Source organism: Oreochromis niloticus, linkage group LG17 (genome assembly GCF_001858045.2).
Source record: "Oreochromis niloticus isolate F11D_XX linkage group LG17, O_niloticus_UMD_NMBU, whole genome shotgun sequence".
Lineage (NCBI taxonomy): Eukaryota > Metazoa > Chordata > Actinopteri > Cichliformes > Cichlidae > Oreochromis > Oreochromis niloticus.
Window position 1 is genome coordinate 18,965,282 of NC_031981.2, and position 14,591 is coordinate 18,979,872.

Genomic DNA, 14,591 nt, shown 5'->3' on the forward strand with positions numbered 1-14,591 from the left:
ATCACGTCCATTTCATAATGAAGTTTTAATGGAAACTGTTTATCATCACACTGCCATTGTCTGCCTCCCTCTCTTTTGCCCAGCTTGCACACCCCATGCTCCATGTCTCCCAGAAGCAGCACAGCAAAACTTTTACACACATTTTTGCTTCATTAATAAAACATTGCTTTGCCATGAGCGGTAAGATTTTGAGTTTTACAAGTACATTTTGTAATCCTACGTGGAATTAAAAAAATTCCTCTGATTCACATTTTATTTTTGTGATATTTGGAAAATCTGTGAAAGTTTCGTCGGCTGTCTGGAAACAGCGATTCCCTCTGTCCTTTCTCTCTCCCTCTCTATGATGTCCTGAATAGAGCTTGTTGTTGTGTTGTTGTGTTTGGGTGGAGAATGTTGTGAGTGGGAACGGCTCACTCCTGAAGTCAGATTTCTCTGTCCGAGTCTGTCTGTCTGTGAAACAAACGGCAGCATTGTGACAGCAGCAGCAGCAGCGGCTCTGATCTCACTTCTCTTTGCTGCTCGCTCATATTTCCTCTCTTTCTGGAGCACTGGGTAGTGACAGTGATGGGATGAGGTAGTGCACGTTATCTCTTGGTGTTTTGGACTTGGCTGAACCGTGACCGATGCGGACTAAAGCTCGCTCGGACGATCCACAGGATGTCTTGAAAAGAGGTAAAAGAGGTCAATTTTGGAGTTCCACTCAGTTTCTCTGTGTCGTTGGCATGTACATAGATGGTATGTGAAGGGCATTCTAGCTGGGTGCCTTATGATTAGTATTTTTGGTCTAAATGGATCATATAAATTAATATTAAACTGGTTTGTTGGCTCACAATGTCTGATGTGGTTTTAATTCAGAGCGTCTTGTGATTTTTACACCAGTGATTGCAGTGACTGCCAGATAATCATCTCCTTTCCAAATGCAAAATCCAGTGAAAGTTTAAATATTGGTAATAGATTCCGACAATATATCTGTATGTATGGGGGTTGTTTATTTTATTTTTTTTAAGACTTCCAAAGTTAATCAAAAACTTAGCACTGTCACTGTACTGTATGTAGGCCGCTACCATACGGAGGACCAAAGCTGCCAAAATGAAATAAATATATATATATATATCTATATATCTATATATAGTTACTGTTTTTGTTGTTGGCCTTTATTTAGCTATTAACCCAAGGGCAGACTGCATGGTTTTTATTTTGATTTCATGATTTGTACTTAAATAGAAAAAAATGTTTGTTTTTTCTTTTGTTTTTTTACAAATCACTTACTATATCTGTAATTTCTTTCACGTGTATATATATTTTAAATGATGAAACTGGGCTAAAATTGAGTGTGATCTCATGGCAAGTATTGACTGGATTTTATTGGATTGGATTTTATGTTGAGTTTGACTTTTTGCTCGAGTTTTTATTAGGTGGGACCATCCGGACAAAATCACCTGTAGAACTGTCAACTTTCTGACAATTTAAATGCCAAAACCTTTCATGATTTAAACTTTTTGCCATCCATACAGGCTCTGTGTTTAGTGAACTCATGCTAATATTACAATGCATTAGGATCTAACAGCTAAGCCCAACTTTACACCATGCAACTATTCAAATGATTTCAGTGTCACAGACAAATGTCAGATGTTTGCTATCATCTTGATCATGTGGTCTTGTAAAAAGTCAGAGGTTTCTTAAATCAGTCTTTTTCACATTTGGATTTGATGTCAGTCCTGACTAATTACTAGCATAGCTAGCATGGAGGAAGGTAGCAGCAAAGGGTCGACAGCTTTTGCCAAAATCTCCTTAAGTTTCTGCTCCATTTTTCAAGACCTGCTATACTTCAAAGTTTTCCACCAGAATGCAGGTAAATAATTTCCTGGACGGCTCGGTGGGCTCTGCAAAGTCTTAAAAACCGATTTATGACACAATCCCTATAGATGTGAGCAAGCGCCAGGCTCTGGCTTTTTCTTTCTAATTCCTTTCAAAGTCTTCTAGTGCACGGGAGGCATGTGAAGTGTTACGCAGACTGGTGACACTTTGCACACAAACAGCAAATGATGTCACCGCACTTAGCAGAAGATAAGCAAGTGCAGACATTCAACAGTAAACTGTCATGTGTCACTTCCAAATATAAAGCCCTGACAGCAGAATGCTAACAATGTGTGCTGATAGTGGATTGTGAGGTACTGTGGTCTGCTGATAAATGTGTGAGACTTCTTACATGAAGGTGCTACAAATTAAATGACTTTAACGAAAACCTTTTTTCTGCTTTTTTTTTTGGGGGGGGCTTTTTTGAAACAAGCAGAATTTCTACTTCTGCTTTATCTTAGCTGAGAATGTGCCACGGGTAATGTAGAAGTTAATTATTTGTCTGTAAGTCTGGTTGGAGTCTGTGATTATTGGTTGCTGGGTGTCATTCAGAGGTTTGTGTTACATTCCTTCAGTTGCATTGAGGTTGGAAATGAAGACTGGGTGAGGCAGATGATTGTTTTGGAGGCACAGTAATAACACATGCTTCTCTAAAGTTGCCTCATCTGTTTGTTGTGAAGTGGGAAACTTGTTCTGTGAGTGTGCAGAGCTGCGTTACTGATGCATTACTTATTTAAAAGAGCCGCTTGTTTCAGTCAAACATTAAGTAGCATTAATATTGTGAAATTGTGGCTCCATAGTGTAGCCATTTAAACATTTGTCTAACAAGTGAAAGCTTCAGGAGGAGACTGAAATCCCTTTGGGGGCAAAGATCTGCCAAATCAAACATGCGGAGCTGCCCGATGTGGTGACCCCTTGTAAATAAGGGAGTGGCTGGAAGTACCCCGCTTGCAAACATTCAATATTAGATATGGCTTTCACAGGAAAACTAGTGATGCAACAATAGAACAATGTGTTGCAATAATAATCATGTTTTTTAACACTTACACAGCTGTTTGATCTGTAAAATGTTTATTATAAGTGCTAAAAGCCAAGTTGAGAGCTTATTTTGAGTGACTACAAGTCATAAACCCCAAAAAACTGAGTTTTCGATGCGAGATCAGTCACTTGTTATACACATTTAATCCCTGATACATTTTAATATAAGAAAAAACATTTATTATGTAAACTAAAATTTATTAATACTCCTGTGGTAAATGAAAGAAGCCTGTCATTGTAATAATTGTAATAAATAAATGTATAAAATTATAGACAAAGTTCTGTTAGCTCATTGCACAGACTATGGAACAGGATTAAGGCCACCAGGGGGGAAAAAACTGGGCAGAATTCTGACTTTTTTCTCAGAATTTTGACTCTTTTTTTTTTTTTTTCAGAATTCAGGAAAAGAAGAAAAAAAAAAACTTGCCCATTTTTAAATTTTTTTTCCCAGTGGCCCTAGTCCACTTCCGTACACAGACTGCCTTGTAATTATAAAAAGGAAAATTTTTGTTAATTGACAGAATATTTCCTGTTTTTACTCTAAACCCACTGTAAAAAATTGCGGTGCCTTATGTAAAGCACAAGTCACTCAGATAATTTTGCAGCAATTAACTTTTGGGGAATTTAGATCTTATGCACAAGTTATAAATGCAGTGAAGAACAATGTGCAAAAGTGTATTTTAAAAGTGTGAAGACGTGCAGCTTTTCAACCTAAAAATCGTCGCGCAAACGCTGCCTCATTTTTTTAAATGTCAGGCTGCCGCAAACTTTCAAAGAGCCAAATGTTTACAGAAGTGAAAAACCTCCCCAGTTAAATTCTCTGCAGTAAAACGTCCAGCTCACCTTTACTGGAATATACTCAGTACAAGACTACTCCTGTTTTTGAATTGATATTAATATGACAGATGAGGGGATCATTGGTTTGCATTGTTTTTAACACGTTTTTGCATGTTTAGCAAGCACACAGTGAACATGCAGGTCTGAATACAGGTCACACGTGGCCTTCAGCTTCAAAACGAAGCGTGAGCACCGAAACAAAAGATGGGACATTAGTTCTTCTCCAATCAAGCCTGTCCTCTTTTATCACAGGTCTTATAATTATTCCTTTTTCTGAACAGATAGCATCTATGAGAGGGTAAGAGATGCACTAACAATGGGTGGAAGAGCAGCAAAGAGCTGTAACAGGCGAGGACTCCTTAAGATAAAGAACAAAGAGGGCTCATTACAGCAGCCAAAAGAGGGCTGAGAGAACAAGAAAGACCGTGATTATGCTTGTCATGTTTTACATTGTCAGGGCTGGTCTTTAACAGCAAGTGATAATGAGGAAGAAAAATACAAATACTCTCCACAACACTTCCTGTCACATGGTTAGAGCGGCTCCCAGAGGAATTATCAGCTGGAGGCTTCATCCTTGCATCTGCTCTTAAATTTCTCTTAAATATACATGTAGTCAGTCAAAGCCGGAGCTCGTTGCTTATGTCCGTTTACCTTATTTCAAGTAAATGTTCCTGCTCCATACGTGCATCTTAAAATCTTCTAAAAGAGCTGTGCATGATTAAGAGCTCAAAATATGAATTTTTATCTTGTGCCAAACCTTGGTGCAGACCCTTAGTGGATCCACAGTCTGAAAGAAACCGCTTGGGCCACGGTTGGGCCATTTGTGTGCCTTACATGGTCATATTAGGGATGTTCATTTTCAGTGACATCACACAGTGCTCAAAGCAGAAGAAGTCTGAAACTGAGTTTTCAGATCAGTTTGAACCTGACCTTGATATTTAAAACCTTGTTCAATATAGTAGAACACGGCCAAAGTGTTCTATATGACAGGAAATGACCTCCAGCATGGTCGCCCCTCCCTGAGCTTGGTTCTGCTGGAGGTTTCTTCCAGTTAAAAGAGTTTTTCCTTCCCATTGTCGTCAGTTCCTCGATTGTATTATTGTAGGGTGTTTACCTTACAATATAAAGCACCTTGAGGTGATTACTGTTATGATTTGGTGCTATATAAATAAAAAAAAAGAATTGAATTAAAATAAGGAAAAGCAGAGGAGTCCTCTTTAAAGAATATTAACATCTTAGGTTGTAGTCCAAGAAACAGCCATTTCTCTGTTGCTGCTGAACATTTGTCAGTTGTCAAGAAATCCAAATTTCTCGCCATGATTGGTTGGCAGCAGGGGACCCCTTCCTAATGAAAGTCTGTCAGCACCTGAAGCCAGCATTAAATCTGTTTCTCTGTTAAAGCTTTTATATTCCCCCAAACCACAGTGGAATCGTTCTCTCACATACCTGATGTGCTCAATATTATGAAGTCACTTCTTTTTTTTCGTTTTTTGCTGATGCAAGAGGCTTTAGGGCTGCAAGATTACATTAAAGCAGAAAACGCCGTGTGAGCTTCCTACGTGAGAACTGCACTCACCTGTTCAGTGGTAAACCCCACAGGGGGGGAAGTGGTACCTAACTTCCTGAATTCTTCATGAGGTGTCGAGTTGTCATGTGTGAACACTTCCGAGCCCTGACACCAGTTCACTCCTGAATGCATCGTGCAGAGCAGGAGTGAAGGGCAGAGGTGGGGACAGGGTAGCGCCCGGGTGGGAGGCACCGGTGATGGGCGAGGACATTTTAGTCACAGCGGGGTAGGGACGGTTAGACGGAGCCTCGTCGGCCTCGCCGCTGGGGTCTGACTGGCAAATCAGAGAGCGGGAGGTGGAAGGTCAGCTCCGTGGGGGGGGGCTGTAGTCTGGAAAGAAGGATAAAGGGCAGTGACAGGAGCGAGGAAAATTTATAATTGGCGTTTTGATGCTCCCTCCATGTTTGTTCCTGTTTATCTTATTTCTACTTCACAAGCTACTTTGTTTCCTTTTTTCTGGTGCTTTATTTTGCCAAAACAGTTTGGATAAACCAGAAGGATAAACACAAGATGAACGTCTACACATCACAGATAACTGAAGTTACTTGAGTTTGAGGCTTCTGTCCATTTAAAGCGGCTGAAGTGACTTTAGTCAGTGTTTTCACAGAGTACACATCTGTGTGTGCATGAAGCGGTTGATTTAAAAAATCAAAGCCCATCAAGCTCAGAGGGGATTTATCTTCTCTTTTAGCTTATTTTGCAGCACTTTTTTGTACCGTTCACTCGCTCCAGTCTGATCAGACTCAGGGATCGTGCTCAAGGGATTTTAAATAAGGACTGCAGAACTGTCCCACTGCACTGTGGCTTCAGAAACAAATCAATCAATCAGTCAATCACCTCTTTTTATAACACATCATGTTAGCATTTAGATGCTTAATTACTATTAAATAACCATATAAACCTGATGTAAAGTAGATGAGCTAAAAGTTCTTGCTCTGGAATTTTTGCATATTTAGCGTTATTCCTCGGTTTTCTTTTGCTTTATTGGACATGGATATTTCTATTTCAAAGGTTTGGTTTGGCACATGCAGGTTTGTGTCATAATTTGGCAAAATTAGTAGAAGTTTGACTTCCCCACAATTAAATTTGCAATAAAGTTCCTAATTTGAGTCTCCTATTCACCATTTCTCCAGCTGATGACCATGGTGTCCAGCATGTCGAAGTCATCTTTGGAGGCTCGTTATCAAACATATTTCAAGAGTCCTAACATGAAATGCCACATAAACTCTGAGTCTTCTACAAATGGCCATAAACCCTCTGGAGCAAGTCAAGAGCTCCTCGGTCGCAAATAAAAACATAGACCCGATCTCGGTCAGAGACGCTGGAGTGATCCTTAAAGCATGAAAAGGGCTCTAATTGCATTTATCTAAAGTCAGACCGCTGTGGAATACTAATGTGGCTGTGAGGGTCTCAAAGTTGGGGCTTAGCTTTAGTGCAAAGAAAAGACTGAATCCCATTTCCTCCCTAAATCCTCTCCCGCTCACTATGGGAACCGCAGGGCCTCTCGGGCAGGATTTCCCAGCAGAAAAAGACTTTACTGTATTTGTTTATTTGCCCCAGACAGTTTGCCTTGCTGTGTACGAACGTCTCTTCCCCCATCCCCTCGCTCGCGGCGTCTTCTCCTGCAGAGTGCTCTTGGCAGCCCACAGCCACATGCCTTTCACTGACACACACCATCCTGTCATAAAAATGCCAGCCGGCTCAATAAGGAGAATGTTTGTTCGCAGTGTTTTGGAATTCCCGTCTTGCCTTTCCTCCAGTTGAACCCCAGAGACCCTGAGAGGAAGTTGGAGAATGACTGGAGTCAAATAAAGAGCTGCAAAGCGCTGAAAAACTGGCAGAATAAGGATCATCATCACTGACTGCTGGGGGTTCAGTGGTGAAGGGTTAGAGAGGGCAAAAGCCAGCAGTTTGAGATTTGAGGTTTTTATATCTGACTGTGTTATTTTCATACTTGTTTTTCGTCATTAAAAGATCAGACATTGGATGGCCAGACTGCATTACTGTCAGCTGAAAGTTCTTTGGAAATGCCTTAACTTTCCCTCATGTGTCATCGTCTGGTCAAATTCCAAATGTTTCCGATCCATATATTTGTGAGTCGAAGAAAGTTTATTCTGTTCACCAGCAGGTTGTGTTCAGCAGGAGAAGTGTTTCGTCACTCAACCAAGTGACTTCTTCAGTCTCAGCTGACTGCAGCTTTCCCCGACCTTATAAACCGTACATTTGCATAATGACTGAAACTAGCACTCACTAAAAGGCACAGAGTGACTTTTAAACCTCAATTTTCAGCATGCATTGTTATTTTCTGTGCAGATTTTCTTTTCCCAGACCTACCTGAGGATCTTTGGTGCACAAACTGACACTAAAACACAAACAGAAACCAGTGATTTATGTCACTGCCACCACTTCTGCTTCCTAATGCTGTCTTTATCGCCCTTTTAAGGCTCTGATTACCTCTCTGAAACCGTGCTCTGTACCGAAGCTGAGAGACGCCTGATGTTGACAAAATATCAGTATTTGGCGCCGTGGAGTTAGCAGTGAACACACTGAAGGCTTTTCAGGCCTTGGGGTGATTTTACAGTTTACCATCCAAAGGTTTATTGAACTCTTTTCTCCATAAAGACGACATTTGATGACCTCCTCTGCACCCTTGACACTTCAGTATAGGTATAAAAATGTGGTTTGACGACCATTAGAGTAGATTCTGGGTTTTTTCCAAAGTTCAGGTGAGTTCAGAAAAGAGCTTTAAAAACCTTCTAAAATGATTTCATTGCTTTTTATTTTTCACCCATCTGACATCCATCTTTGGGTCTCTAAAGTTACTTGACCTTGAGGGCTGGGAGAGCGTAGCGTAGATGTTCAATAGGCTTCATGTACCTTTTAAGCATTCGGTCCTCTTTGGTGGTCATTTTATGCTAAATTCAGAGGGCTCCATGCCTGCCACTTCCCCTTCCCACGTCCAGGTATTACTCACTAAAAGGCTTCCATTGCTACATGCTGCACACCTGATTCAATATAAACACAATGTGACTCCACTTTAGAGCTTTGTTAGCACACATCCAGTGTTTGGTTGTCTCTTGCAGCTAAATCAGGAAGTATGTGTGTAAACTGCTGTTGGAAATGCAGATTTACAATCACAGAGTAGTGAGAGGTGTGCGTGAGAGGATAAACACATTTAACACTCACACAATGTGACGCGTAGGCTGGGAAAGCACTGGAAACCTTTCTGTGGCGCGGTGACGTCCTCGCCACGGCAGCTGTCAGTTTAAAGCAGCCACACACACACACACACACACACACCGGCTGAGGTCAGACTGACATGCTGGACGTGCCGCACCGAAGCGTTTCCTTCTGACTGGTTTGAAGAGTGTGTGTTGAAAAGGGTGTGTGCGCTCTCCACGTCAGCTCTTGGCACACTCAGAGGGAGCTGGAATAACACACAGCACGTCTGAGATGACAGGATAATCGGATGTGTGTGCGCCCCCAGGGCTGAGTTTAGCTAGTAGCACCGACAGTTACACCACCTAAGAAAACTTACAGGAGCCCCGTTAATGGCACGGTTTTCAAGGAACTCCTGCATAAAATGTAGTCTAGCAAAAATCACATATTCTGATTGTTGAGGATTAGGATACGTTTATCTCGAGTGTCCTCCCAAAACTGTCCCTCAGCCAAATCGGTTTGCAGTAGAGGGTCAAAGGCACGGGGAGTCACATGTCCTCAACAAGTTCCCTGCACCATGTGTTGCACCACTAAAGTAAAGAGACAGAGGAAAGGAAATAAAAGAGATCACAGGGATAAAAAAATAATAATAATAAAAAAAAAATGGTACCCATCCTCATTAACCTCCATCACCCCCAGAGGGGAAGCAGGGAGAGGGGAGTTAAAGAGCTGCTTAGATACTGTTAGGTTGGGTTAGTAAAAATGGCTGGGTCATGGGGTCTGGCTGTGGTCATCCCAAGAGGGTTAAATGAAGCAAAATAGCTCGTTAATACAGAATATAATAAAACAGCATTGATTCATAAGATAAAAATGACTCAAAATAAGCAAAAATCTAAATGAAGTGCTATAAAAACTGAGTATAATACCATCAAATGGCTCTATAAAGTAAAACAGGGCATCTAATATACACACTCAACAACACAATTTAAACAAAAGTGGTTCAGAAACATCTTTTGAAAACCAGGATTGCAAATGTATTTATAAGAAGTGCGAAATATAACATGATCTCTTTTAATGTGGCTTTTTTTCTTATCTTGTGGTGAATTTATCCTAAAATAATAGCAGTGTATATATTAATATCCAGCAGACTTTTATTCTAAGCTCAACACCCAATCATCTTCTCTCCTCTCTCCTCCCCTCCCCTCTTTTGTTGTCTCTCCAGCGTCTGATACCGAGCAGGATGCAGCGGTGAAACTTGACCAGGAGCGGGCTGAGATAGTCGCCAAATATGACAAGGTACGGCGAACGCTTCCTTCAGTCAGTGTGAAAGCACACAGAAGCTTTGGTGAAGCGGAAAACCTACAACAATTACTTTTTTTTTTTCTCCCTCCTGTGGTCATCCGCAGCCAAATTCCAGCCACTCGGTCATGCTGAGACGCCACCAAACTTCATAACGCTGTGGTGAAATCCCTCCATAAATCACTGCCTTATTGCCCGTGAAACACAATAATAACAGCGTGCCGTGTACAGAATGTGCCGCCGTGTGATTTAATCATTTTCATAAATTTCGAAAGGCTGTGATTACTGCGCAAGAGCCACATTTCAGATGCGGCATTCTCAGTGAAAATTAACATGCAAATTATACATCTAAAAGCCACCGTTGTCGCTCCCGGTGTGTGCGTGTTCAGTGGGCCGTGCGTTATCTGTGTTAGAGGGGCAGAGAATGACAAAAATCCCTCCTGCAGGCCTGAAGGTTTAATAGAAAAGGGAGGAAGCGGATTCGAGTGGTTACTTATTAGACTAAATGAGTGGGTTAATGTGATGTCATGGGCATGGAATGATTTTATTGACTGGGATCCAGAGGTGGCGGTTTGCTTAACACACAGCTCTGGCAAAGTTCCTTCATCCCACAGCACTTGAATCAGCGGCGTCAAACACGAGATCCACCAATGAACCCCGTGTGGTCCACTGGGTAGCTTTGCAAAGTGGGAAAATTGAATTAAAATTAGTAAATAAATCTAATTTGTTAAATAAAGTGCACAGAAACCCACAGCAGGGACGCCAGCGTCACTACACAGGAGTGAAAATGTCTGCAGATGTGCACTTTTTCCAGATCTGAAGTAGTTTGGATCATAAAAGTTGGTTGTATCTTGATCTGCTGTGATCCATAAATTTTAATGTGCAGTGACTGAAGGGTGAATATGGAAAATTGGGCACTGCTGGAAAAAGTACTTACTTTGATTTCTTGTCCAGCCCACTACAGATCGAATCAGGCCGAATGGGGCTCTTGAAACTGAGAGTTTGACAGCATACGGCGCTGTGCAAAACCCTCAGTTTCTTTATATGTTGCATCCAAGTAGTAAGACTTTTAGTAGTTGGTTTTCAAAAGGGTCTTGAGCAAAGTTTTACTTTGGACATTGGCTGTTTTTTCACTCATTTTCACTCCAGTTCTTTTTGTTTAATCGACTAAACGCTGACCTATGAATCATTCAAGCATTAAAAAGGCCTCTAACTAAAGGGATGAACCAGTGTTCTGTCTGTTAATGACAAACTTAGCAAAGAACCTATTTTAAATTGTGTCTTTAGGCACTTTGCTACTAGCAGCCTGTCACCAAAACACATCATTTCTTCCCCAAACTTAAATTTAGGCTACAAACCATGCCAAAGATTGGATTAAACTCCGGAATAAAACAGTTCTTTGGGAATAAAGTAGTTCCCAAAGAACTATTAGCTGAAAACCTGACATGTCGGTGTATGGTGTGCAGTGTCTCCTTAAAGAATTTCAGAAACAGGACAAGTGGATTACAAATGATCATATGATTGGGAATGGCCTCATTTTTCAGCAAGACCATGACTCCAAACACGCCGCCAATGCAGGAAGAGCAAACCTGGAACATGTCAGTCATGGACTGGCCTCCCCAGAGCCCGAACCTCAACATTACAGAAGCAGTGTGTTTATACACATTTTAATAAATCACTGCACTAATTTCCCATTTTTCAAGCAAAACATGAAGAAAGAGGGATTTCTAAAAGCTTTTTAACAGTGTCATGTCTTTATCAAACCAGCCTTTGCTCGTTTAGAGCTGCATGGGTCGAGTCTAAACCTAAGCGTCACAATTTGATGCCCATTTCCCCTGCTTCCAACACATGAAGTTAAGGAACAGACTGTTCACTTCCTGCCTGTTATATCCAACACTTCTGACAGGTACGTCACCTAAGTCACGTCACCTGTCAGTGGGTTCTCTGTCCTTTCCCCTCATAAAAAAGCCCACTGAAAGCTCCTATTTGTCCCCATGCTGCTTGTTTTTTCACAGAGACTTAAAAAAACGCGCGCTGCGGCATATTATCTAACAATGTCCAGAAACATGTCTAAATTTTATGAATCAGTATGAAGTATGTTAAATATCGCTGAAGAAATGTTGCTTTTACTCAAAGTCCTCAGTTCTCTTGTGGTTGGACTGTATGTACGTGCTCCCTTCCTGAGTGACACCTCTGCTACCAAGCACGGCGCTATCAGTTGGACCAGCCCACCATGCTCGGTTTGTAAATTAGCCTTTTTAATTTAGTCCAGCAGGCTGCATAATAAGGCTGCCTCATTAAGAGTGAAGAGACCATGGAGAGCGGAGATGATGGAGGCGTGCGTGCGTGCGTGCGTGCGTGCGTGCGTGCGTGTGTGTGTGTGTGTGAGAGGCAGAATGAGGCACAATCAGCTAAATCAGTGTCATTGTCGCTGTTGGGGATGGGAGGAGTCTGTTATCACGCCGGCCACAAACACTCGCCGCTCGTCGTCTCATGTCACCCGATGTACATTCGTGGTTATTAAATATGACTTTTGTCTTTGTGGAATGTGCAGAAGTGACTGGTTTTGTTTCCAAATGACACATCCGCTCAGCCCTGACTGCTGCTGCTGATTGCAGAAGTATGGAGCCAATTTTTTATGTTGGCTGGCTGCAAAACTCCAGTTTTTTTCCCAGGTTTCTCCTAAGTTTTGAAATCTTCACTCGCCACATTTCAGTTTTGTTCAAGAAAAATCTGTTTGACCCTCAGGCTTCACTAATAATTTTGGGTGTTAGTCAAGAACAAGATTGTGGGCGAGGGCACACTGGGGAGAGGGTGGATGGATGGATAATTGGCATTAAAGTCCTTCCCTGGTTTGATATTTATGAAATCAGTGCCCAACAATCCAATCAGCCAGATGCTGATAAAACATCTTTTTTTTTTCCCCCCGAAAACATATAGGTTTATATGACAGAAAACTCTCAATATTTCCCTTTTTCTTAGAAATCTAACAGTTGTGTTCTCTGGAGCATGAATTTTATTCAAACAGTTTGAAAAGGCAAGTCAAGTTCTCACAAGGAGATGGACCCTTATATAAATGAGACAGCAAAGGTGTGAAATACACCTCAGAACAGGCAGCTGAACGGTCAGAGGTGAAATGACGATCGAGTGCTGTGCAGTCGAGTCCTGATTTAATTTCACCCTGAAACTGAGACAGAAATGATGATGATGTGGAGTTTGCGACTCTGGATACTCGCAGCGTGAGGGGGGAGAACGACACACAGAGATCTTCTGATTCCCCTGAGGCGCTCCTCAATGTTTGACTTATCTATTTCAAGGGTGAGTTTCTGTTTGTGCTGAGGGAAGGGAGCGGTGCGAAAACTGGGTGGGAGCAGAGGGAGGAGACGATTTTTGAAATATTTCACCTCGACATCTGGATGTCAGGCCGACCTGTGAACCACTCACAGCCTTCTCAGGGCTTCGCAAACTATTTGGCAACCTCCAACATGCTTTAGCAGCAGAGACATAAGAGAGAGAGGGGCATGACAATAGAGATCTATAATAGAGTTCTGTGACAATCAGAAGCTTAGTCAGTAAACGTAGAGTGTTGTACTGACAAACAGCAGAGGTACATGTCCTGTAGTTTACACACAGGTAGCAGAAGTGTAAGCTGATATATATTTTGCATTTTATTGAAAATAGTTTGTAGAGCCAAAAGGCCAATTTGGTTAAAATAATAAACCAACTTTTCTGATTCAGTTTTCCTGTCATTTGAGCAGCTGACAGCTGAAAAAATGGTTTTACATATTCCCCTTCTGAAATAAGTTTTGGCCTCTAGATTTTTAACAACAAACATATTTAACATGTAGACTCAGTGAAATGAAGCTGGAAGCAAACATAATGTTTATTACTTTTTTTTCTTTCACATTGCTGGGTGCTTGCTTGCTGAACAGCACAGAAGCACAGAAAGAGCTCTACTTTTCACTCGGCTCTTCAAAAGAAAATCACTTCAGGCTGAAACGTGTGACTAAAGTCATGTGTGTAAAAGTTTATATAGTAGATATTTCCCATAAAAGCACTCCTTTCTTGTTGGACTGTAGTAGACAAGCTTTGCATGATTCACAGTCCAAAATAATCCTTGTTTATCTTATGCTGGAGATTCTTTTCCTCAGCTCAGCCATTGTCCAAAGCAAGCTGTTTTAGCTCCTCCTCCTTTAATCCTACTTGGTTTATTGGTCTTAACATGATCAGTGACCGGTGAAGTGACTAACACTGATTATCCCTTCATCGCGGCACCTGTTAGTGGGTGGGATATATTTGTGAGGAACTACACTTTGTCCTCAAAGTTGCTGTTAGAAGCAGGAGTCCCGCCATGTGGATGTTACTTTGACACATACCACCAACCTGAGCACTTTTGCAGACCATGTACACCGTTTCATGGACCAGTACTCCCTGATGGCTGTGACCTCTTTCAGCAGGAATGGTTCGAGGAGCACAACAATGAGTTTAAAGTGTTGACTTTGCCTCCACACTGCCCAGTTCTCAATCCAGTCGAGCATCTGTGGGATGTGCTGTCAGATCCCACGCCACACCTTCAGGGGTCTTTTGGAGTCCATGCCTCGATGGGTTAATATTAGGCAGGTGGCCATAATGTTATCCCTGATCGGTGTTTATGATTCATATTTTGAGAGAAAATTGAGTAAAAGCCGGATCAGAACTAGAATGTATGTGGTGAAATCAGAAAAAAAGTTGGTCCTTCATACATACACGAGGCTGGAGCAAACTTGGAAGAAAGTTTTCTCAGCATCAGTGGGGACTAGCGTACTGTTTAGTATTTATGGTGGTAGTTCTCCTG

At 41.6% G+C, this 14,591-nt stretch overlaps 1 protein-coding gene across 4 annotated transcripts in view; it reads left to right on the forward strand.

Annotated features, from left to right (window-relative positions):
- usp6nl (USP6 N-terminal like) overlaps positions 1 to 14,591 on the forward strand; it is a 95,261-nt gene that overhangs the window by 54,056 nt on the left and 26,614 nt on the right. For 3 of the 4 annotated variants that reach the window (XM_005475846.4, XM_005475845.4, XM_003448112.5), the window contains one exon: positions 9,681 to 9,754. In XM_005475846.4, the coding sequence (XP_005475903.1) occupies positions 9,681 to 9,754 (74 nt within the window). Of the gene's footprint in view, positions 1 to 436; positions 673 to 9,680; positions 9,755 to 14,591 lie in introns of those variants that run through there. The other variant, XM_005475844.4, reaches the window with a different exon arrangement.